Raw genomic sequence first — 26,960 nt, forward strand, 5'->3', positions numbered from 1 at the left:
GTGGGAGGGAAAGGGGGAGAAACATCAAACTGGCTTTCAGCTGCTGGAGGGAGAGATACACAGAGAATTGTTCTGCAACTGCTCTACACACCATACTGATCTTCCTGCAGTCCGGGCCACCTACAGGAGTACCAGTGGCACCCCTCTGATGGCGGCTCTCTCCGCCGCTGCTCACCAGGTCCCTTCTTCGGGGGGAGGGGGGTGTTTGGGGGCAACAGCGCCCCCCTAAAAATTGCCACCCTAGGTAAACGCCTGTTTTGCCTCACCGTAGATACGCCCCTGAGCTACTCCCCTCGCTATTACAAGAAAGCAGACCGTCGGCTGAGAATAATGGTACCGGGATGATAAGGCATCATCCCAATACAACCGAAGATCAGTGATGTACCAGCTGAAAGCTTGACATGTTTGGTATCCATTTACTTAATGCGACCTCATCTTTTATATTTGACCAAAAATGGGTATTATAGTTTGTGTGTGTACACTAAAATTCATTTTAGTGTATTTTTTCCTGAAAATATGCTACAAAAATTGTGCAACATAAAAAATTGCAACTCCACCCATTTTATTTTACAGAGCTCTGCTATAAGAAAATATAAAATTGGGGGTTTCAAGTATTTTCTAGCAAAAAAAATGCAGATTTAATTATGAGTGTGAAAAAGTAAAGTATTGCCCTGGAACAAAAATGGATAAAGAAACAAAAGGCATTTCAGAAAAGTGAAAACAATGATTCAAAGGTCTTTTTTATATATTTTATTACACTCACAAAATAAATAAATAAAATTGCCAAGAAAAGGAATCATCTGAATGGAAATGTTTTTTCCATTTTACATAGCCAACCCAAATGCACTCAGTGACAGATCTTTCCCCACTGCACAAGAAACTGACTGAAAAACTAAACATCAATGACAAATGGATGCTTCTTAAAAATATGAAAGATTGGTGAAAAATAACCGAACAATTGACTTTGATGCTGTATTCTGCTCAACATAACAGCAATAAATGTTTTATTGTTTTCAACACAGCACAATGCGTTTTTAAACAGGAAAAAATGAAGTGCTTCTGAAAAATGCATAAACATAAAACCCTTTTTAATACCCAAATTTCCCAAAAGAGCCAATTAACCTGAAAGTGAGAATATACTGTAAATGGAGTCTAGTGAGCTCAATCAACCATTCATTTCTGAAATCTATTTTGGACATTTGTGACATCTCCCATCTGTATTTCTAGATAGCATTCCTGAGTGTCCTCAGTGCCGGCAATTTGACATGTCATATGCAATTACCAAAGTTTTTAATAAAGTGTTACTAAACCCACAACAGTAAAATCAGTCTGTATATGCAGTAAAGCATGTTTGTTCTACTCACTGTGGAGCCTAAGGGGTTAATACTCTGCATTGTGTAAAAAGGACAGTCGATTCTGACTTTTCTGATCCTCCCCTTCTTCCAGGGTCCCCCTCTTATCTCCTAATAAGACATATTGTGTGGTATCGCCTTGCACATGCTCAGTTTGGGTGTTTATTGCTAAAGAGTTTTTTTTTTCCTTGGGAGGGTGCACATGATCAGCACAGGGCCAGACACAGGTCAGGGGTTAAGTACAATGAAAACTCCTCTTACAAGCTTTAAGCAGTGCAGTTAGACACTGATAGAAGTCACAAGACTGCTCTAACTGCTGATTAGAAAAGGTATTTAGCAGTTTATAATTACTAAAATAATGTCATTTCCATGTTCTGTGTACTGTGGGAGACCAGATATAGTGAATGCAGGGTCCTAGGAGATCAGATATAGTGAATGCAGGGTGCGGGGAGACCGGATATGGTGAATGCAGGGTCCTAGGAGACCAGATATAGTGAATGCAGGGTCCGGGGAGACTGGATATAGTGAATGCAGAGTCCTGGGAGACCAGATATAGTGAATGCAGGGTCCTAGGAGACCAGATATAGTGAATGCAGGGTCCTCGGAGACCAGATATAGTGAATGCAGGGTCCGGGGAGACCAGATATAGTGAATGCAGGGTCCGGGGAGACCAGATATAGGGAATGCAGGGTCCTAGGAGACCAGATATAGTGAATGCAGGGTTCGGGGAGACCGGATATAGTGAATGCAGGGTCCGGAGAGACCAGCTATAGTGAATGCAGGGTCCTAGGTGACCAGATATAGTGAATGCAGGGTCCGGGGAGATCAGATATAATGAATGAAGGCTCCTGGGAGACCGGATATAGTAAATGCAGGGTCCGGGGAGATCAGATATAATGAATGAAGGGTCCTGGGAGACCAGATATAGTGGATGCAGGGTCCTGGGAGACCAGATATAGTGGATGCAGGGTCCTGGGAGACCAGATATAGTGAATGCAGGGTCCAGGGAGACCAGATATAGTGAATGCAGGGTTCAGGGAGACCAGATATAGTGAATGCAGGGTCCTGGGAGACCAGATATAGTGGATGCAGAGTCTGGGGAGACCAGATATAGTGAATGCAGGGTCCTGGGAGACCAGATATAGTGAATGCAGGGTCCTGGGAGACCAGATATAGTGGATGCAGAGTCTGGGGAGACCAGATATAGTGAATGCAGGGTCCTGGGTTTTGTAACACTTTAAAATAGTTTTCATTGTTATAGTATTTCCTACAGTAAAGAATATGTAAACACACCATTTCATATTCCTGATATGTGCTTGCTGTACCATGTAGTTCTATAAAAAAAACGTATCCTCTCTTCTTTGTATTGCTTCCTTTGTGTGAAATACCTGGTGGTCCTGCCAGTCTCTCTGCTTTCCTATTAAAAACTGACCACACTAGGCACGAGAGCATGGCGTGGTCAGTTCTCTAGCTATGCTGGGAACTCAGCCTGCTCTCCTTGAATGATCAGACTTCTGCTGGCATGAGCCACCTGCACAGCCATTCACTGAGAAGCTCAGTGTGATGCTTTCCCCCTCCCCCCACCTCTCTGTGCTGTGGAGAACAGAGGGTATATAATTGCTTATAAAAAAGGGAAACAAAAGGTATTTATAATGTTCTTGATATCTATGCACAAATACTTTGCCTTCTATTTCTATTTGAAACGAAATGGGTTGTTTCACAAGGTGAGGATTTACATATACAGTATCTCACGGAAGTGAGTACACCCCTCACATTTTTGTAAATATTTTATTCTATCTTTTCATGTGACAACACTGAAGAAATGACACTTTGCTACAATATGATGTAGTGAATGTACAGCTTGTATAACATGTAAATTTGCTGTCCCCTCAAAATAACTCAACACATAGCCATTAATGTCTAAACTTCTGGCAGCAAAAGTGAGTCCACCCCTAAGTGATAATGTCCAAATTGGACCCAAAGTGTCAATATTTTTAGTGGCCACCATTATTTTCACTACCTTAACCCTCTTGGGCATGGAGTTCACCAGACCTTCACAGGTTGCCACTGGAGTCCTCTTCCACTCCTCCATGATGACATCACAGAGCTGGTGGATGTTAGAGACCTTGCGCTCCTCCACCTTCCGTTTTAGGATGCCCCACAGATGCTCAATATGGTTTAGGTCTGGAGACATGCTTGACCAGTCCATCCCCTTTACCCTCAGCTTCTTTAGCAAGGCAGTGGTCGTCTTGGAGGTGTGTTTGGGCTTCAGTATGTCACAGTACATGTTGGCATTCATGGTTCCCTCAGTGAACTGTAGCTCCCCAGTGCCGGCAGCACTCATGCAGCCCCAGACCATGACACTCCCACCACCATGCTTGATTGAAGGCAAGACACACTTGTCTTTGTACTCCTCACCTGGTTGCCGACACACACGCTTGACACCATCTGATCCAAATCGGTTTATCTTGGTGTCATCAGACCACAGGACATGGTTCCAGTAATCCATGTCCTTAGTCTGCTTGTCTTCAGCAAACTGTTTGCAGCTTTCTTGTACATCATCTTTAGAAGAGGCTTCCTTCTGGAATGGCAGCCATGTAGACCAATTTGATGCCGTGTGCGGCGTATAGTCTGAGCACTGACAGGCTGACCCCCCACCCCTTCAACCTCTGCAGCAATGCTGGCAGCACTCATACGTCTATTTCTCAAAGACAACCTCTGGATATGACACTGAGCACGTGCACTCAACTGAGGCCTGTTATGAGTGGAACCTGTCTTGTTAAACTGCTGTATGGTCTTGGCCACCGTGCTGCAGCTCAGTTTCAGGGTCTTGGCAATCTTCTTATAGCCTAGGCCATCTTTATGTAGAGCAACAACTCTTTTTTTCAGATCCTCAAAGAGTTTTTTGCAATGAGGTGCCATGCTGAACTTCCAGTGACCAGTATGACAGAGTGAGAGCGATACCACCAAATTTAACACACCTGCTTTCCATTCACACCTGAGACCTTGTAACACTAACAAGTCACATGACTCCTGGGAGGGAAAATGGCTAATTGGGCCCAATTTGGACATTTTCACTGTTATACAAGCTGTACACTCACTACTTTACATTGTAGCAAAGTGTAATTTCTTCAGTGTTGTCACATGAAAAGGTATAATAAAATGTTTACAAAAGTGTGAGGGGTGTACTCACTTCCGTGAGATACTGTACTCTAAGGGTCCATGCCCACTATTGGCAAAAAAATGCCAGAACCTCTGACAAAAAATGCCCATTGTGATGTTTTTTTTCTGGCTGAAAACACTTCTCTATAAATATGCCTCTAAATGCTCGAATGTCCATGAACACATAGGCTAGCATAAATCTGCTTATACAGGCTGAAGAAAAAATCCAAATGCCTGTATAAGCAGTATTTCCTATGCCCAGTGTGCATGGACCCTTAGACGGTTGTAAAGCATTGGTTTTTTTTTTGTGTGTTTTTTTTAAACATGATACACGCAGGGCTTTTTTTCTCAGAGAATAGGTGCAGGAACTCCCCCTTCTTAATCTCTTCTTGTCTCCGCCCCCTACCCACCTTCAAGTACAGTCCCTTGATTCCACCCCCTACCCACCCCCAGTAACACTCCTTATAGAGAATACACAGCCAGCCAACAGCCAATTATCATTTTGTGGTGCTAAATTGTATGGAATTTGTGAATGATTACAAGAAAAGCAGTAAAATTGATCCCCTGTAGCCATCAACAATAACCCAATAGCAACAAAAGATCTCCAAGCAGCCAGCATCAATAGACTCTCCAGCAGCAAGAAACAATAGACCCCTCCATCAACAGTAGATCACTTCCAGCAACAACATATCCCCCACCAGCAACAATAGACCACCATGCAAAAATAGATCCCCTCCAGCGACAATAGATCCTCCAGCAGCCAGCATCAATAGACCTTGCAGCATACCCCTTGCCATTACATAAATTCAGCTCTGGAGGTGCCGGAACTGCGGTCCCCTACATTCCCACCGAAATAATAGCTTTATTTGAAGAATACAAAACATACACTTCATTCACTGTAATGTCAGGCAGCGCGTGTGCTGTGCTGCCTGACATTGAAGTGTGTTTTGGACTGGTGCAGTACGATAAAATGCAGCATGTCCACATTTTATCGCAGCATTGCAGTGTGAATGGGACACATAGGAAACAATTGTTTCCTGTTTGTCCCTGCAGTGACAGACATTTTACAATGCAGTAAAATGTCTGTCACCGCACATAGTGTGAATTGGCCCTTACCTGCTCTGTGCAATGGTATTGCACAGAGCATCCCCAAACCTCGTCTTCTAGGGTCCCCCACTGGTGCTCTAAGCTCTTCCTCTTCTCAATGCGCCCCAATAGGAAGTCACTCCGTATGGTGGCGAACCTGCAGGCTCGTTCCTGAACTAGGCTGTGTGTGTCCATTGGCACACAGAGCGCAGCTTGTCCCCGCCTCACAGAATTTGATTGACAGCAGCAGGAGCCAATGGCTCCTATTGCCTCAGCAAAGCCCGTGGGAGCCGGGAAAGGGGAGAGAACAACTACAGACGGGCACAGCGCTGGATTGAGTGCAGACCCACAGGGAATACATCATGGAAAAAATGCCTAGCCTTTAGAACCACTCTCATTAAAGTATATCCAAAGCTTTTCTTTAGTTTTGATAGCAAAGAGAAAGGGTCAGAAGCTCTGTCAGGATTCCTCCTCTCTAGTTATCCTGGCGAATGAGAGAACAAAAAGGGCTGGGAAATAAAACATTTTATGATTTTCAGTGAAACAGGAAATCTTTTAGTGGGGACGCCTGATTTTCTTGACAGTGGTCTAAGAGGGGAATTTAATTTACCTTGGAGAGATTTCTACTCTTTGGAGAGATACGTGGTTCTGAGTTCAATTGACTCTTCAGAGAACATTTGACAGGCGGTGAGGAGGCTTTGTATCAGCTCCTCACAGCCTGCTTTAACTCCTTGATTCCCATACTAGTGTGCTGCATCTGCATGCATTGCAGAGCAACAGGAGATGTCATTCTTGCTGTGGTCATGAAGCATTGTGGCCACGGCATGTGTATACCCCTGACCACTGTCTCTGCAGCTAAAGGGGGTATTCAGTTTTATTTATTTATTTCAGGTACTTAAGGGGGTATTCAGTTGGTAGGTTAATAAAAATGCGGCTCAACTGTGGGGTTTTACCACTCCCCAACCACTAGTATGAACAATCCCTGAAACAGCAAGAAAAAGGGAAACCCCTAAATGGACACAGAGGGAAAAAAAAAACACCTGACGCTGGTGCTAACCCTTCCCTGCTCTATCCAATACTAAAGGAAAAAAGGCTTGGCTGGGTGTTGGATATGCCTGTATTATGGGGTTTATAGATTAGTTCATTAAGTGGCCATTAATTTTTTTGGTATCACGTTCAATAAAACCGTTTTTGGATGGAACTTGGTTGATGACACTTCTGGTAACAAAATGTGTGTGGATATTTATAAAGGGAATCTTAAAGTGGTTGTAAAAGCTTAAGGTTTTTTCACTTTCATCCATTTTATGCATGAAGCTAATAAACTGTGTGCAGCTCCCTCCAGCCCCCCCCCCCCAATATTTACCTGAGCCTCATCGCAATCCAGTGATGTGCATGAGAGCCTCGACTCTCCCTCTTCATTGGCTAATACAACATCGGGAACCATTGGCTCCCGCTGCTGTCAATCACAATGAGGAGAGAGGGGCAGGGCCAAGCTGCATCTTTGGGGGCAGGAGGCAGGGCCAGGAGTGCCTGCGGGGGACCCAAAAGGAGGAGGATCAGAGTTACAATTTGAAGAGATTTATTTGAAGCCAAACTCTTGGCAACTAAAAAAGTATCCCATGCAGTGGAGCTGTGCCCACACTGCAAGGGGTAATTGCTTAATTAGGTCTAGGGGAACAAAGATCTACTTACCCAATTCTCTGCTACGCTTTGCAGCTAAACCAGTCCCTGCTCCATTTTCTCCCCCACACTCCAGAAGTCTAGGGTCCTGGCATAATCAAGACCAAAGCAGGATCTGTAGCCCTGCATCTGAAATGTTGACGCCGAGGGATAGTCCACTGCCGAAGTGTGGGGGAGCACCATCTGCCAGGGGAATAAAGGATCAGGTGGGTAAAACGATTTTGCTCTCCACTAGAAAAAATGAGCAATGAACCCTTGCACTGCAGGTGCAGCTTCAAGATCATTTTCCAATTTCCCAAAGTTAGGCTTTAATTCCTGTTGCGTCTCTTGGATAGGAAGTGGACAGAATTCTCCCCAATGGGACACAGACAGGAAATAACAAAAAAAAAATCGACAGGACACTTTCTGTTCACTGATCTTGCCATATTAACCCAATTAATGTAATTTGTTAGAACAAAGAAAGAAACTTGACAGGGCTCTTCCTATTTATGGATCTCTCCTTAAAATCCTAATTACTGTAATTCAGTAAAGAGACGGAAATAGGCTGAATATGCCTGTAATGATGTAATTGACGAGGGGTCTCCGAACTTTCCAAACAAAGGGTCAGTTTACTATACTTTAGGGGGTCGGACTGTGGCAAGTGGGAGTAGAAAATGCCCGGTATCAGTTCCCCATCATTGATTTTAAAGGGAGAGATAGTGCCCCGTTGTTGATATCAGTGAGAGGAATACTGCCACATTGATGGTATTAGGAGGGGGAATGGTGCCCCATCATTGGTGTCAATTGGTGGAATGATGCCCCAAGGGCCAGATAGAGGCAGCAAAGGACAACACCCAGCCCCTGGGCCGTAGTTTGGAGACTACTGTCATAGATTCTTGTGGCACTGTCAGAACGGAGGGTACCCAGGCAGCGTCACATGTGGGGAAGGGCTATGCTGCTTCTAATTGGAAATTATATCCTATAGTTACATTTATTTACAGCTCATGTTAAATTATGTTAATTAATCCCTGTTACACAAAATTTAGATTTTAACTACAGATCAACTGAAATGCCAAAATTACTCCCAACACTTAACCTAACCTTGAAAGTAACACATACTTTGAGATAATATTAAACTCCCCCATAATCTTAACCTAACCCTGGAAAATTAAATCTTAACCTCCCTAGCGGTATGATTATTTCAGATTTTTTGTGCTGAAATCGGTACCACTATTTTGCATGGAAATATGTATTTTTTTTAATGTAGGCTGTAATTTTTAGGAATAACTCACTGAAATCTGTCCGAACAAGAGTCTATTAAACATCCCAGGTATGATAAAATTTTAAACACGAAATCATAAATTATAATTTAATAAATAATCATAAAAAATAATAATATAATAATAATAATACATTTAATTCAATAATATAATCAAACCAAAAACACTGAAATTTGAAATAGAGCGCCAAGTTTGCACATTGCTGAGCAAAGTCGCAAAATCGTTTTGAGTGTCTGATGACGAATTTCCCCAAAAATCATTATCACTCAATTCTGCAAGTGGTTCTGATTTACTATCGCTGTTCTCTAGCTGGTCTAAAACCGCTTTTGACCTAAAGGGACGCTTTTTGGACGCCATGGACTTTTCTCAGTTTCCAGGCAGAAAGAACAGTCAAAATGCAGGCAGGGCACAAGACAAAGCACTAGGGACAAAATGTATGTGAAATGGGTTGAAACAGTAATGTTTTACTATGTAAAATTTGTTTGGAAAAAAATGAAATTTTTTAACATTTTCAAATTTCCCACCACCGGCGGCACCCGTACGTCCCGACGTCACAGGCACCGGAACACAGAAGCCGGATGCCAGCATCGGCCGGAGGAGATGGCCGGGGACGCTGCAGGGGACACATTGCGGGAGCGAAGGACAAGGTAAGTTCTGCAGGGAATCCCTATGCAGCGCTGCATGTGTAGCTCGGGGTTACCGCTTTTGGTACTGACATTTTACCCCGAGCTACACTCGGGAATACCGCCAGGGAGGTTAATTTGTAACCTTAACCTAAAGACTTAACCTAACATTGAATATCCAAAAACCAGAGTATAATTTGGACCCCTAACTATACTTTACCCTGAAATTTTAGAAGCCAAATCATCACAGTCCTGAACCAAACATTGGCTAGTATTCATCACCTAAGCCACCTGCTTTACAAAACAAGAGAATGCAAGTAACCTGTAGTGTACCTGTTCAACTGCTTGGTAACACAAATTGCTAATCAGCCAATCACATGACAGCAACTCAATGCATTTCGGCATCTAGACGTGGTGAAGATGACTTTCTGAAGTTCAAACCGAGCATCAGAATTGGGAAGGGGATTTAAGTGCCTTTGAATGTGGCATGGTTGTTGGTGCCAGACGGGCTGGTCTGAGTATTTAAAAACCTGCTGATCTACTGGAGTTTTCATGTACAACAATGTCTAGGGTTTACAGAGAATGGCCCAAAAGAGAAAAAAATCCAGTGAGTGGCAGCTGTGTGGAAGAAAATGTTGATGTCAGAGGTCAGTGGAGAATGGGCAGACTGGTTCGAGATGACAGAAAGGCAACAGTAACTCATGTCAATATTGACCACAAATTTTGGGGAATGTTTCCAACACCTTGTTGAATCCATGCCACAAAGAATCAAGGCAGTTATGAAGGCAAAAATGGATCCAACCTGATACTAACAAGATGTACCAAATAAAGTGACTGGTGAGTGTATATCCTGTAAGGCAGCCTTTCTCAACCTATTTAACTTTGAGAAACCCTTGAAATAACTTTTTTGGTCTCAGGAACTCATGCTAATAATTGCTGTATCTACAGGTCACAGTAAATTAGCATGAAGGTCAATGGGAAGAATGCTCCTTTCACTTGTGGCCAGTGGAAAGAATCTCCTCTTACAGATAGCTAAAAAAATATAATTGGCAACAATGGTTGAGAAAGGCTGCTGTGAGGTGTAAAGTATTTTTGATACTTACCAATTAGACGTAGTAAAAGGAACAGGACACCCAGTGCATATGACTTGAGCTCTGGACTCACTGCCCTGCAGGAAAGAAAAACAAAAGACATAGTGGATAAGGGCATGGAACCTTATAAAATAGCTTGAATACCTGAAAAAAGATGCTGCTTCAATATATAAAACAGTATAGAGGCAATGAGGTTGATTTAACAAAACCTAACACTTTGCAAGGAAATTTTCCCCAGAGCTTAGTGAATGAGGTGGAGCTTTGCTGGTTTCGTCATCTAATCACATGTAAGCAAAAATGCTGTTTTTTTTTTTTTTTATACTTTTCTTTGCACTTGACCAAGTATTCTTTGCAAAGTGAAATTTGACCACATTGATTAAGCCTTGAAAGGGGAACAGCCTATTTACCTTTAATAAATCAACCCCCATATCTACATTGTTATCAGAAATATTTTGTCAGGTTCACTTCCCTGGCAATACCTATCCATGCTGTTGAGTCTTCATTGGCCCAGCTCCTGATTACCATAAAAACCAGCAGTGATTGCCTTATCTGGGGAATTCTGCAAGAAATACAGCAGCCAGGGTTGAGCGGTAATATATTCCCCAATAAACTGAGCAGCTTGGAATGAGTAAGAGTTGAAAAGGAAGCTCCATTATAGAAGTCTTGAGTGTTTCTATATTGAATCCCTCCAGTATTGATTTCACATAATTTAGAAGAATATGAACAAACTGATATGGGAAGAATGTACAATTCATGTACCAAATGTAAACCACCCAGTTAAATCCCATCGCTATTACTGCAAAGGATGTTAAAATGTTACCCGCTCACTGAAGGGCAAGGATCAGGAGAATTGCAGAGATTGTTAAAACAACATTCGGTATGAATTAAACATGACTGTAGTAGTTTTGCAGTGCGAAAAACATGTAAGCATTAGGGTTGGACTAATCTTTCAAATAAAGACAGATAATGTCCTGTATGCTACCTGACCCCATGATCAATGGTGACCAAGGACATTATACAACGGGCAGAAATATGATCAGCATTGCATATGTCTGTCTATCTTAAATACAGAGTGCAGAACAGAAAGCGGCATAAACAGCTGAAGAACAATGATTATTACGCAGCTTTAATTAATGGGCCTTTCAATGACACTTTTCTGCCAATCAGGGAGGTGCTATAACCTCTTCAAAAATCATTACTGGGATTTTCGCAGCGGCTGCTCCCTGTCTCAGAAATAATTACATCTGGAGCTGCATATTAAGTTCTGGACTTTAGAAGCATTGTTAACACCAGCTAATGGTGTCACTGGGAAATAAAAAAACAAGTCATTATGTTTAGGAACTGCAAATTTTGTCTGTTAATCTGCTACAGAGTAATTCTGTGACATTGGTTTGGGGACCTAATATACCTCTATGAATTATAGTGGCAATTCTCAGGTGTTCCCAGAGAGGTAAGCAGGAAGCTGTCCAAAATTTGATAATATTACACAGTGGAGGTTTTTCTTTTTATAACAGCACAGAAAAGGAACCGCTTGCTGTTTCAGAGTCAGCATTTAGCTATAGTGTGTCGGCTCAGGCTTAGAATGTAACAGCATGCCTCATAATATTTTAAAATATAACATCTTGGATATTTACGCCAAGTCTTTGATGTCCCAAAAATGCTGTTGATTGGTCCATAATGGGTTAAGTATCTGTCACTTGGCCAAGGCCCTTTTTCAATACAAGACGTCAAAACTGTCCCTTTACAGTGACATTTCAACGTTATTACACAAGAGTGGTTGGTTTAAAAAAATGATGGAAAAAAAAAAACCCTGTGAGATTTCAAGTACTCCATCAATTACACTGTCCTAGGATGATTTTGATAAAACTGACTCATGTAATTTAATATTTTAAAATGACTGATTTAATAATGGAATATGATTTAGGAGATAATCACAGAAGAGCCCTTTAAAGCCCATATTTTGGTTTTCTTACAGTAAGTGTATGTAATTCCAAAATCTAGCTTTCGGTATGTTTGGCACCATGCCTCAATATATACAGCTTTCTTAAAGACAAATGCTAAACAGATATAAAAGACACAAATTAATAAAGCTCTGTAATTATTAAAGCTGATCTCTGAGAATGCTGATAATCCAACTGAGCACATCTAGCAGCAAAAAAAAAAATGGGGGGGGGGGGGACTATTACTTGAAGCTATATATTGCAAAAAGAGCTGGTTTTATTTTATCCTTTATTGGGCTGTTCACTTCTATTTTGTTATTTTTTTACTGCAGTTCTTTTTAAAGTTGCCTTCTTGAATGGATGACAATGCTAACCCACTGCCTTACATTTACCAGCAGCCTACCATGTGCATTTCTTCAATTTGCTGTTAAGCTTTTCATCTGATAGACCTGAATTAGTGCACACAGCATGTTGCAAATGTTGCTGCTGATTGCAATGCAGTGGCTTGGCATTGTCAACCTCAAGTAGAAAAGTGCTGTTACTGGCAGGATATCCAGGCTAGCATTCATCGTGAGAACCTTCCAGATCAATGGGAGGAAGGTTTTCTTGACTCCAGTGCCAGACTCATGACCCGCCATGCCACAGCAAGCCTGAAATTGGAAATAAGGTGTATCTGACAGTCCAGGGACATAGCCTTTCTGTCTCATGCAACCTGATTGTTGAGTTGCAATAATCTGCAGTAAAACTGGATAACTGGACCTATGTCAAAGAATACCACCATTCAGCCCAGAACCATCATGCAAAAGCAGAGGGTCAGTTGGGTCCTGGACTGCAGAGGGATTGGGGTCTGGAGCTTGTCCTGAGAGAGGAAAACCTTGGACTGGGTCGTATCCAGGATCAAGCCAGATACTCCAAGCAATAGGACGATTCCAGTATCGACTTCTGGAGATTTAGGATCCACTGGAATATTCACAGGATGTGGACAGTCCAGTGGACATTGGCTGTATCAACTGTTCTCTCAGTATGAGATACATGAGATAGCCCGCTATGGCGATGCTCTAAGAGTACATCAAGTCAAGAACAGGGTTAGCACCTCAGTGAAGATCAGAAGTGTAAATTGTTAATGCTGCAAGCCACCAGCAAAGTGCAGGTAGCGTTGATCCAGGAAAATGTGGCCAGAAGATCCCGTGGATGGAGGGAAGCATGTGGAACTTTTTTACCAGGAGGAAGGTGTTGAGGACATTCAGAGCAAGATGAAGGGATCCTTTTTCCAGGACAGTGATAAAGTTTAAGCAGAAATCCTTGAACTTCTGCCTGTGAAAGAGTGAGACTTCTCATTTTACAGGTCCTCAAAAACATAAAAGATATAATCCACATTCTCATCTATTGAATAAGGAGCAGGATCTGCATCTAAAGGAAAATCAGAAGTCGACCCTTGAGAGGAGGGCGTGGGTGCCCATTTGCTGCTTCTGCATTCTGAGTCAGCCAATAGTCAGTTCCCCATGAATGCAGACACAGTAGCAGAAAACTCCTCTTTATAAGCAGGGGGAAAAAAACATCCCTGAAGGGGTTGTAGAGACCTCTATGGAGGTGGTGAGGTAGGCAGGGGACAGTGGTTTGGGCTTTTGGTGTCAGGACCCCTAGAAGGTGCACTGAGAATTCCCCTGGGACTAATGATCATAAGACAGCAAGGTATGTTTGGCCACCCCCTTGCATCTATGATCTGCCACAGTATCACTGCAAGTGAAACATTCCCACAAAAGGTGCTCATGATACCTGCCAAGCAGGAATGGTTAATGTATTCTGAGGTAGTAGAACGTTTGAGCACAGTCTTGGAGGATTTGGATTCTGGAGCTCCTCAGCAAATGGAGGAACAGAGTGAGACAATCCAAGCATGTACTTCAAAATGGCAAGTGCATGCTCAGTATGAACAACCAGAAGGCTACTTCACAGGTTCAATAGGGGAGCACGGGTAGTGAAATCATACAATGGCATCAAAATTCAAAACTGTGTTTCAGCACCATTTCCCGCCACTAGACTGCAACAAAAGTCCCAACTTACTGCAGTGGTGGTGCTCGAACAGCCTGCAGTGGCCACCATGTAGATAGGCAGGATCCAGGGGACATGTCCCACCCAGTGGTCTTTACCAGAGTAGGCAAACTTCCAAAGGAGTTCAGAGGGACAAGGTATCTGGTGGGCCACAGTCCTGGACCTGTGAAGCACTAAACAAGTTGCACCAAGAATGCCTTGGTGTACACTTAACATAGGGTCCATTGCCCTGGAGGCTACATTGCAGGCCAGCCCTGCTTCTTTTCCCCATCGGGGTCCAGGTATAGCTTCCAGGGTGAAGCTGAGAGTTAGCCAATCTATAGGCTTAAACAAGAAGCACCAGTGGCTCTGCAGGAAAAAAAAGGATAAAACTTGCTAGAAGAAAAAAAAATATTTAGAACAGTAAGAGGGTTGTAAGAGGGTTGTTTAGAGCACATAGAAATTATCTGTTTTTGTAGGCCACTAGCAAACAACGGAGCCAGGCTGGGAGTGGGAGGGGCCATACTTTTTGCCAGTGTCCAGCCCCGTAAAGGTAGCAACATACTCTGTGTGCTTGAATACTTATCCTGTTTCCCATATTTTAATGTTAGGGAAAGAGATTTTGGGTTTACATGTGGTTTAAAGTGGACTTCATAGTAGAAACATTAATGAATGCAATTATGTATTAACTGCAATATAATTTTTATATACTAATTGTATCCCCAAATGCAGCTAGTACAAGTATCTGCATTTGCTTTAATATCCCATGCATAACAAGACACAGAAGACAAAAACTTGTGAAAGTACTCGGCATTGGCACAGATACCGATCATGGTGCATTCCTAATGGTGAAGCTTCACTTTGCAAAGGGAACATATATCACATGCAAGGAAAAAAAAAACTGCATTTTTGCTTGCACATGATTAGCTGATGGAAGTTAGCAGAGTTTCCCATCATTTACTAAACTCTGAAGCAACTGCACTTGCAAAGTGCCTAGTCTATTGCCTTTAGTAAATCAACACCATAACTATTTGTCTTTACCTAAAATGAAACAGCCACATTACAACACAAGTACAACAAGTATTGCAAACATCCAAAAAGCTGACAGATTGCTTCCAAATTCTGTTATTTAATCAGCAGTCATCTAGCAAATGTCAGTATATTCTTCAGTCTGTACTGCAATCTAATAGACATGGAGGATTTAGGCTTTGACAGCCAATCCTAGTGCCTGAGGGTAGCCTTAGGACCAGAGCACTAGGATACCGCTATGAAATCTAAAACATCATATAGCAGGTTTTTCTAGAAAATATGACAGCATATCAGCCAAGAGCACCATGTAACAAGAGCGATGAGTGATAAGAGAAGGATTTATGTTGTCCACGGAGAATTAGAGATGGACTCCTAATTACAGAAGTCACCTACAGCAGCGAAGGGAACAGAGTATCTGATGGGAGATTGCTTGTAACTGAAATTAGAATCAATTCCTAATTCTAAAACACAACTTCGGGCGAAAACTCCCTTTCTTTAGTTTACATAGAATGGGAAAAGATCAGAACATTTTTTTTTAATGCTTTGTGTCTCTGAGTCCTAGGACAGCAAGTGATGGAAAATTTTTCCAATGGGATTAGCAATCATCATAAGGGCACTTTCTATTTAGTACCAGGTATTTATTTTTGTCCCATTAGGGAACTTTCTGCTTGCTTCCTATCCCAGCATGTGTCAACGACATAGGAACTGAGGGGAAATCTCTGAGGTGAAGGCACAGAGAGCAATTGCAAATGGACAGAGGTTAAAGGTTTTACTTCTTTTACATGCTTTTCAAAAGTTTTAAAAAAGTTTTGGCTGGAGGCGGTCTTTAATTTGTTGTACTGAAAGAGACCCTTTTCTGTTTCTGAATAATGGCCGCAATCATTTGGACAAAATGCCAAGATTTTCCCTGCCTCCTTTATGTGCAAAACCTGATAGAACTTGCTCAGGCACCATGTAAGGTCATGCCACCAGCAAAAGAGGGGCACAGAAAGCTTCTCTACTGTTTTCAGAAACCTGACCAATTCTATTCAGGAATTACGGATGACAAAATGCAATAACTTAGAGCAACCAGTGAGATATAATCTTTCATTAGTTTGGCTGCAGAAAAATCTTACTCGATCATTGCTTTCTGAAAAGCATTTAAAAGGATACGGTATGTTTTGGAAGTTCAAGTTTGCCATAAATGCATATGATTGCATGAAAATAAAGATAAAGGAGAAGTAGGGCCAAAGCACTTTTGGCCCTACTTCTCCTAGGGATCAAAGAAGTCCACTTTGTTTTGCACTCATGTGACCCATTTTCACCCGACAACAGGCTAAAGCCCAGTCCAGGTTCTGGATAGATCCCAACTTTATTATTACTATACAGGATTTATATAGCGCCAACAGTTTGCTCAGCGCTTTACAATATAACGGGAGACAATACAGCAACAATACAGTTCAACACAAGAGGGTTAGGAGGGCCCTGATCCTTGGACTGTAACCACTTTATGGCCGCCCTCAGTACTTTTACTGTGGATAAGGGGCACAGCCAGGCACAGCAACGTAAATATACGTTCCGGAGCACATGTGCGCTGGCATGCCCCCTGGAGAACGCAGCCGGTCGCTCCCGTGACTGCTGTGTCCATCGGAGCGGAGCGGATTACTATTCCTAGTACCCGGCCGGATCATATACCATCACATGATCACAATGTTAACAAAACAGTTATAAATGAATTTCATTCATAACAGGTGTGTGTTTTTTTTTTTTATTCCATAAAAGTTTATTTAGAAGTGACAACATGTTACAGGAAAATATAAAGAAATGCACACGCAGCATCAATCAGGTCATAGACACAGCTTAAACCAAAATACAGGAAGAAACAACATGGTAGAGTGCGACACTATGGATAACATAAGCATGGCAAATTACGGCAGAGATATGCCTGTAGTACTCAAGATTCAAAAATGTACAATATAGAAGGTGATAACAGCTTACTTCCACCAAGTGAATATTGGCGTACTGGCCTAAGCATGGAGGAAATGAACCTTCAGAGCCTAAACCAAAAGCAGTACACTATCATGAGGCTAAGTGAGCATTGTAGTATAAGAGAAGACGTCGTGAGTACCATTGACTATCCTAGAGGAGAGAAGCTAACCATATACCAAGTAATCCTGGATAAAATGAAGATTAAGCCTGATCGAAGACTAAGAGGTTGTCGAGAAAGAAAAGAAAAAAGGGGAATAGAAAGAAAGAAAAGGATAAGAAAAGGAAAAGAATGGGAGTCATAGTAGAGAGAGAGAAGAGAAAGAGGGGGAGAGAAAAAAAAAAAAAAAAAAAAAAAAGGGGGGGGGGGGGTGGGGGGGTAGAGTAAGGGGAGAGGGAGAAGGGGGAATAAGAGGCAAAAAAAAAAAAAAAAAAAAAAAAAGGGGGGGGGGGGGGAAGCAAGGGAAGCGAAGGGTCCGGGCTGCGACGTTCGTGTCAGCATTGTTATTGGAGATCATAAATGAGAGTGTCAAGAATTTAAACACTCACCAAAGCTAAGCAGGCAAATATAAATTACCGGAAAAGAGGTCATAACCACACAGATTATGAGAGAACCAAGGGCATAACCAGAGGTAGGGCTGAGCTCAATCAGGTATCCCGACCCATGAGAGATCCGAATTCAGGGGTAGTTACAAAGTGGGTCCAGCAGGCCCAAACATGTGAGTATTTAGTTGGCAGATCAAGTGCAGTCGCAATCAGTTCCTAGGTGTGTGTTTTTTATCACAGTAAACAGCAATTTTTTGAACTGTCATGAATGGATTTTATTCATAACAGCTATGCTTTCTATAGTATTGCTGTGACTGGCTCACAGCTATCACATGGTACCTGGGCCAATTCCATCATCCTTTCCCATGTGATAGCACAGCATCACTAGATAAAGCACATCTGCTATGAATTAAATCCATTCATGACAGTTAAAAATGATTGCTGTTACAGTGATAAAAACTGTAACAACAACCATAGTGTAAAGAAAAAACAAGAATTCCTGATCACCCGCCAAGAGTAGTACAGTGCCACAATGGTAACACTGAACAACTCTGATGACATTATGTAACAGCAAAAAAATAAAATAAATATAAAAAAAAATTTGAATAAAAAGATTACTTATTTATTTTTTTACATACTCTCGCCAGTCAGTACCTCTGATCACCATCACACTAGTCATATGACACTGCTGTACTGCTCTGGTGACAGTATGTAAAAAAAAATTCTTAATTTTTTCTTAATTTTCCAAAAAATTGTGACAAAAAATTGCAAATTGAAAAAACTCGCTATACATTTATACTAAATACTTCAAACTGTCTATTTTCCACAAAGGGGTCATTTGGGGGGTATTTGTACTGTCCCGACATGTTACAGCAACAAGAAATGAGATCAGCCACCAGTACATCAGGACTGATTAATTTTGAAATTATAAATATATATATAAATATATATAAGTTTGTAGACACTATAACTTTTACACAAACCAATATGCACTTACTGGAATTTGTTTTTAACAAATACATGTAGAATACATTTTGGCCTAAATTTTTGAAGAAATTTGATTTTATAGGATATGTTTTATAACAGAAAGTAGACAATGTTGCTTTTTCCCAAAAAATTTTTTGATCTTATTAATTTACATATCAAAACCCAGTGGTGATTAAATACCACCAAAAGAAAGCTCTATTTGTGCGGAAAAAATGATATAAATTTAATTTGGGTACAGTGTTGCATGACTGAGCAACTGCCAGTTAAAGAAGCACAGTGCTGCATAGCAAAAAATGCTCTGGTGATAAAGGGGATACAACCTTCCAGAGGTCAAGAGGTTAATATCAGGAGCCTCCCAGATCCTGACCGACAGCTGGCTCAGTCTTTCAGCATGCTGTGGAGAGCCTGAGCCTGCCGCTCCCACCCTCTGCCCAGCCCAGTGCTCCAGTGAGCGCTGGAGGGGCAGAGCAGACAGCTGGTGACTAAAAGTCACCAGCGCTCTGCTCACTGAAGACTAAAAAATTAATAGCATTCTTTGATCGCTCTGTTCTCGGTCTTAGAAGTGTCGGGGGGCTGATGCTGCATTCACCCTGGTGAGTATGACTGTTTTTTTTATTTCCCCCCAAACATAGTAATGGTGTCATTGGTTTAGTTGACTTCAGAATTTTTTTCTTCTTTAAATAAAAGTGGAATGTGTTTGAAGGTCACCTTCCTCCTTATGTATAAATGTTCTTGGTCCTCCAACCTCAACATTTATTAAGTAGGGTTTCTGGACACATATGGTGATGTTTTAAAACCCCCAAAGAGTCTAAGCAGTGAATCTGCAGCAATGCTCACCACATATCAATGAATGTTATTTTACAGTACAAGCTTGTTTTTGGTGCTTCAAATGTGCAGAGAATCTTTATGAGTTACAGTGCATGCAGAAGCTTTTTCAATGGGGTCATAAACTCATAAAAAAAGGACATAGGAGCAAACAATAAGTGACAACAGTAAAACTGAAAAATTGGGGCTGAAATCTGAGTTTGGGAAATCAGTGAATATAAAAGCCAACTAACATCCACTTAGGCACAAGTATCATTCCTCGTTGATATTTTGTGAGGATGGCTAGGAGAAAGAAAACATGACATTTACGGAAAAGCCACGTTTCCATTCCTAATGCTTCCCTCTCTGTGTGAGCACATAATACGTGATTTTTGGCAGGGCCGGATCTGATCTGGGGGTGCAGTAAAAAAAAGTCAGGGCACATAATATCAATAGTGTGACAGGGATGCATGGAGCCAGTATTGCCTGCTCACTCGGGACACGTCTGTACCACGCAGTCATAACCCAGAAGTATCGTTTGAGAGGTAGTGCAGAGGTGGTGCAGGAATGAACAGGGAATGCTGTCATTAGTTCAGGGTGATTAAACAGAACCTGTGCCCCCTTATATCAGGTGTTCCTAACAGAGTCCCTCCTTAAATCAGGAGTTCTTCTCAGAGTTCCTCCTTACATCAGGTGTCCTCACCAGAGTGCTCCTTACATAAAATGTCCACATCAAAGTGCCCCCTTACGTCAGTTGCCTCATCAGAGTGCCCCCTTACATCAATTTCCCCCCACAGAGTGCCCCCTTATATCAACTGTGTTCTCATCAGGTCTTATGGATTTGTGGATGCACTCAGAGGTCTTGGGGGGGCACAACTAAAATCTGGTGCATAGCCCACCCCAGCACCCCCCTAGATTAGGGCCTGATTTTTGGCCCCTAAAAAACAAACCTCAGGCAAACATAGATAGATGAAATACATGTAATGACTCCAGAAACTTTACAGAAGCACCCTAGGGCTTATCTTGAATCTAATTTTATTGTCTGTTTAAAACCGATTCTTTAGCATAACAGTTATACCATCTGGGGAGTCCAGTCTAGTTTCTACTGCAGGGGTCTGCAAATTTTCTAAATAAAGGGCCAGTTTACTGTCCTTCAGATTCTGAGGGGGACCGACTGTGGCCAGAGTAGAAAACGCCCTAGCGTCAATGGGAGTAAACAGTGCTCCATCATTGGGAAGAATATTGCCCAACTGTAGGTGTCAGGGGAAGCACTAGTGCCCCACCATTGGTGTCAGTGGGAAGAATAGTGCCCTGCTGTTGGTTTCAGTGACAGGAATTATGCCTCGTTGGTAGTGTCAGCAGGAAGAATAGTGCCTTGTATTGTTGGGAGAAATAGTATCCAAAGGGCCAGATGAAAGCAAGCAAAGGGCCACATCCGGTCCCCAGGCTGCAGTTTGGAGACCACTGTTTCACTGCGCCAGAATACATGTAGAACTGTAAAAGAATATATGGTTCAATAATACATGTATTCTGTCTGTAATTTTAGTAGATCTTCATTTATGATCGTCTTTGTTACATATTTGTATTTATAATGGTTTCCAGATGGACCTCTTTTGCTTGGTCTCTGTATGCTAAATGGTTAGCACTTCTGTCTGGCAGTACTAAGGTCGCTGGTTCGATTCCCAACCACAGCACCACCTGCATGGAGTTTGCATGTATTCCTTGTGCCTGCATGGGATTCCTCCGGGTACTCCGGTTTCCTTCCACAGTCCAAAGACATGCTGTTAGGTTAATTGGCTCCTGTCTAAATTGTCCCTAATATGTGTATTAATGAATCAAAGTTAGGGACTTTAGACTGTACGCCCCTTGAGGGTTAGGGACTGATGTGAATGTACAATATATATTATTATTATTACACAGTATTTATATAGCGCCAACAGCTTGCTCAGCGCTGTACATTACAATGGAAGACAATACATGAGACAGTACAGTAACAATACAATAAAATACACGAGGGGTTCGAGGGCCCTGCTCCTTGGAGCTTACAATCCAGGAGGAAGGGGATAGTGGTACAGGAGGAAATAGCTGTGGGGGATGGAATGGTAGGGAGAGCGGAGGAGATCAGCAGTTAGGTGAGGGCGGGATAGGCTTCTCTGAAGAGATGGGTTTTCAGGGTGCGCCTAAAGGTGAGGAGGGTAGGTTACAGTCTGATGGGGTAGTGAGTTCCAGAGGATGGGGGAAGCCCTGGAGAAGTCCTGGAGACGGGCATGGGAGGAGGAGACCAGGGAACTGGAGAGTAGGAGGTCTTGTGAAGCGCTGTGTAAATTGACAGCCCTATATAAGTACCGGAAATAATAAGGATAGAAATAAGAAGACTTTTTCATAGGCCTCTTACTATTTAGGTGTAGTAAATAATAAAATGTAAAATTTTCAAAAAACACGATGGAGCAAAAAATAGGTATTTTAGCTCCATTATATCTATCAATGGATTTGTATTCCTGTCTGTACATTCCTGAGATTTACACAAGCAGCCAGATGATGCCATCTTCTCAGAGTTAACAAAGGGAAATATAAATGATTTCTGCTTGAGATACATCCTCTCTGATTACATCTGCCACCAGGAACATCCGTTCTGACCACAGCCATTTACCCCTGACCATTAACATGCGTCTCATATGTGCTGAACATGAATTCAAGTCACGTTAAACAATACTCCACAAACCCCCTCTGTACTCCTATTTTGCTCATTCTGAGTGCTCTTAACACTTTGCAACCACATTTTAAACACCCAATAAATGGTATCGGTGCATTTCCAGCAAATGTACAGTGTGCTTCAATAGAAGTCAATGGAGGTGATTGCAAAGCTTCAATGCCTGCTGAACTCTGCAAGCAGTGTGCTATTGTTGCCTCGCTGTTAGGTGACGAAACTCGAACACATCCATATGTACAGCTCGATTCCCTCATTTCGCTCCTCTTTTTAAAGTCAATGAAGGCAACATTAGGTAGCCAGGTAGTGGCAAAAACAACCAAGTTGCCGGTTTTTAATTCCCACAACCCAAAGCTTCAGAGAAGAAGAAGACAGCGGGGGAAGCGAGGGGTTCATTAAGTAAAACTACCTGTTTTGTTCCCCCTAGAGAAAAACTGGAATTAAACCCTTGCAGTGTGGGTGAGACCCACTACCAGGGTAACTTTTGATTTGACCCCGATTTCAACTTGAAAGTGGTTGTAAACCCTTACATATACAGGCAGTCCCCGTATTATGAACAGGATTGGGTCTGTAGGTTTGTTCTTAAAGTAGAGCTTCACCCAAAAGGGGAAGTTCCGCTTTAAGGACTGCTTCCCCGCTCCCCATTAAGAATTGGCACCTTTGAGGGGCGGGGGGGAGCGGGTACCCGAATTTGACAGGTACCCACTCCCACTTCCGGTCCGATCACCTAGCAGAAGGTGTCTTTCTTCCCTCCCTCCCTGCAGTCTTTTGGGACACATGACAGGTCCCATAAGACTAGAGGACCAATCATGACGCGCAGCACTATTCGCGCATGCGCAATGGGTACCTGGCTGTGAAGCCGCAAGCTATCACAGCCGGGTGCCCATACTGAAGATGCCGGCCTCCTGCAATACAGGACGGCCAGTGAAACGAGCTGTGGGGGACACACTGCGGGACCGAGGGACAGGTAAGTGGCTGTTTTTTAAAAGTCAGCAGCTACAGTTTTTGGAGCTGCTGAATTTTATTTTTTGACAGAATGAGTAGAACTCCGCTTTAAGTTGAATTTGTATGTATGTTGGAACAGGTACATTTTTTAAGTGTAGCGCCAACCAAAAAAATTATTTTTAGGCTTAGGGGAGGTTTTTAGGATAGAATAGGGAAGGGTTAACACCCCCTGTTGTTTGTTTTGCTGTCTGTGCCCCTGTTCAGAAGATTTTGGTTCATTTTCTGTCCCTGTGACAATTGGATTTGGAAATTTTGGGTTGTCGTGGAAACAAGGATTGGTGATAAACCTTCAGTGAAGACACCTTTTTCCCATGATAACTAACAGGAGTGCATTTCCCTTCCTAGGGGTAGATTTCTTCTCACTTCTTATTTCTCCCTCCATTTGTAAGTACGAGTCATTCTTTACTTGGGGGGCTTCCTGTACCCAGTGAAGTGACTGGCCTCAGGTGATGCACAGAGATGAAACAAATCCTCCTACATAGGTTGTACCTGTTTATCTGCAGTATTCTTTTCTCTACAGCCGATCACAGTCCAGGATTTATACAGACTGTCTGAGCTCTCAGAAAAAAGATGGCGGAGAGATGAAATTACACTCTGCATAGCTCAGTGAGGAGAGTTCTGAGAGCTGGCTGGAGGGAAGACAAGTGTACAATCCCAACACACGTTCCTGCATTAAAAATGGCTGTGTGTATAAGTGGGTGCTGCAGCTACCACCAGCTGGAACTGAACAGAATCAGCAAGGGAGAATGTCACTAGCACACCGAGGATCACCAATATGGGTCCAAAAGTTTTAATGAACGATCACATAGTTACAGCAAGTCAAAGTTTCGGAGTCTCGCAGGACCTCTTCATCAGACATGTCACATGCCTGATGAAGGTGTCCTGCGAGACTCCGAAAGGTTGCCTTGCTGTAACTATGTGATCATTTATTAAAACTTTTGGGCCCATATTGGTGATCCTCGGTGTGCTGGTGACATTCTCTCTTGCTGACTGGAGGGGAGAGATACATTCCCTCCACACAGCACATAGGAACAGCGCTAAGGCTGTCAATCTGCTGGAGGTTTTTCTCTTGGTGTCAGGAAAACCTGTCAGAAATGATCCATGCTGATAGTAGAGGAATGAAGCAGCAGACAGAAATGACACTTAGTGCTCCTAATTGAGACAAGTACACACTATAGAGGGATGTGCTTTGACCATATTTCATGTCTGAGGTTTACAACCACTTTAAAGCACACTTCAGCTCTATTTCACAGTTGTTAACATACATCTTAAATTGTTACTAAACCCTGGACCCTGCATTCACTATATCTGGTCTCCCACAGTACACAGAACATGGAAATGCAATTATTTTAGTAAAAGTAAACTGCTAAATACCTTTTCTCATCAGCAGGCAGAGCAGTCTTGTGACTTCTATCAGTGTCCATCAGAGCACTGGTTAAAGGCTGTAGGAGGAGTTTTCATTCTCCCCTGATTGTCCTATGAGGCTGCAGGACCCCTGACCCTTTGTCTCGACAGTGCTGAATGGCCCTGTGCTGACCTGTGCACTCTCCCAAGAAAAAAACCCACCAAACTGAGCATGTGTAGCTTGCCTCCAAGCCTCTGTTCTATCAAGATTTACATTTGGGACAGTAGAAGGGGAGGATCAGAGAAGACAGGATTAAACATCCTTTTTACACAATGCAGAGGATTAACTCCTTAGGTTCCACAGTGAGCATAACAAGCATGCTTTGCTGCATATACAGATTGATTTTACTGTTGCGGGTTTAGTAACACTTCAATATGAATGCTGAATATTCTATAAATGAGCAGCAAGAAAGTTTCAGCATTGCTTGAATCCTGATTAACACCTGCTAACAGCGTGTTTAAAGAGACACCAGGCACTCTCATTAAATTTTTCCTTCCATCAAGATGGAAGGTCCACTTTACTGATACCTCCCCCCCCCCCAAATAAAAAAGGGTTAAAAAAATCAAGCTTTAAAAAAAAAAAAAAAGTTACATCTGCTCTGGCTTCCATCCACTTACTAAACGTTGGTGACCTCACTGCGCCCCATTGCTGCCTCCCGGGAAATCCCTTGAGAACATCTTAAGGAGGCCATACTGTGACCACCATTTCAAGTAATGGCCTGTTTGCAAGAATGTCATTGCAGCACATTCCCACATACTCAGATGCAAACATACCTGCAATGTTTTTTTTTACGGGCAGCACAGTGGCTAAATGGTTAGCACTTCCACCTGGCAGTAATAGGGTTGTTGGTTCAAATCCCAGCCACGGCACCACCTGCCTGGAGTTTGCATGTTCTTCCTGTGCCTGCGTGGGGTTCCTCCCACACTCCAAAGACATGCTGGTAGGTTAATTGGATCCTGTCTAAATTGGCCCTAGGATGTGAGGGTTAGGGACTGATGTGAATGTACAATATATATGTAAAGCGCTGCGTAAATTGATGGAGCTATATAAGTACCTGAAATAATAATAATTTTAATAGCTAAAGAAGGTCTATGTCCTTTTGCAGGACTGCACAGTAGGCCTAGGTCTTTGCTTGTGGCCTCTATGGGGTTAACCATACTTTCCCAGAAGGAGGAACATCCAGTGTAATGTGCCCTCTCAGCATTTTTGCCAAGCTCTAATCCATGATCTACCTTCACCTCTGTGTATTTTGAACCCATGGAGTGTTGTGAATGTGATAAGTGCTGTAATAATGACAACAATGAAACACAACACAGCCTGCACTGCATCCAATGCAAACCATTGAGATTTTGAGTGAAATGTCAGCATGGGAGAGCTTTGCAGCCCTTACATAGCTTTGTCATTGGAAATCTCTATTGAATGAGGACAGCTAATGTGGTTTGAAATATCGTGTGGGCAGGTATACACCATTCTTCATAAGAGGAGATTTGCAGAGGCTTTCAGTCTGAATGGGGGAGTGTGTCAGACCTCAACGCCCATGTAATCATCCTTCTTCCCAAGAGACGTGTGAGGATATCAGTCTAGACCTTCGTAATGATAGCGATCTTGGATGGTGCAGACCTGACTGCAGCAATGCCAGAGGAAAGGCAGAATGTAGCATCCAATTGAAGATTGGAATAACAAGCAGGCAAATCCAGAACATTTCCTAAATTTGCCTGCATCCACCCTGAACATTTGGGAAGTTACCAACCTCCAGGGCAGCAGGTGCAAAGGGCAAATTTAAATAAAAGTCTTCATTTACAGGACATTGGGTCTTCAGTGAATGGATACAGTGGGAAGCGTGAAGGATTAAGTACAGCAGGTCATCTGCAAGAAGCAATAGACAAATCAATTAGAGAATTGAATTTGCCTTCTGCAGGCAGCAACACAACCTGGGCCCAGCCACTGTCACCTTCATAGTATTACAATAGGGTGCATATTGGGCAGCACAGTGGCTAAATGGTTAGCACTTCTGCCTGGCAGTACTCGGGTCGTTGGCTCGAATTCCAACCCCGGCACCACCTGCCTGGAGTTTGTATGTTCTCCCTGTGCCTGTGTGGGTTTCATCCCACACTCTAAAGACATGCTGGTAGGTGAATTGGCTCCTGTCTAAATTGGCCCTAGTATGTGTATGTATGAATGTGAGTTAGGGGCCTTAGATTGTACACCCCTTGAGGGTTAGGGACTGATGTGAATGTACGATATATGTATGTAAAGCGCTGCATAAATTGATGGTGCTATATAAGTACCTG

General features: G+C 42.5%; 1 protein-coding gene across 2 annotated transcripts in view; it reads right to left on the reverse strand.

The window, feature by feature from the left end:
- SLCO3A1 (solute carrier organic anion transporter family member 3A1) overlaps positions 1-26,960 on the reverse strand; it is a 476,664-nt gene that overhangs the window by 20,224 nt on the left and 429,480 nt on the right. Inside the window, exon 9 of one of the 2 annotated variants that reach the window (XM_089687650.1) lies at positions 10,266-10,330. In XM_089687650.1, the coding sequence (XP_089543776.1) occupies positions 10,266-10,330 (65 nt within the window). The remainder of the gene's footprint in view (positions 1-10,265; positions 10,331-26,960) is intronic. The other variant, XM_089687651.1, reaches the window with a different exon arrangement.

This window comes from Staurois parvus, unplaced genomic scaffold, assembly GCF_062004578.1.
Source record: "Staurois parvus isolate SC_StPar_1 unplaced genomic scaffold, SC_StPar_1.0 ptg000432l, whole genome shotgun sequence".
In the NCBI taxonomy this organism is placed as follows: Eukaryota; Metazoa; Chordata; class Amphibia; order Anura; family Ranidae; genus Staurois; species Staurois parvus.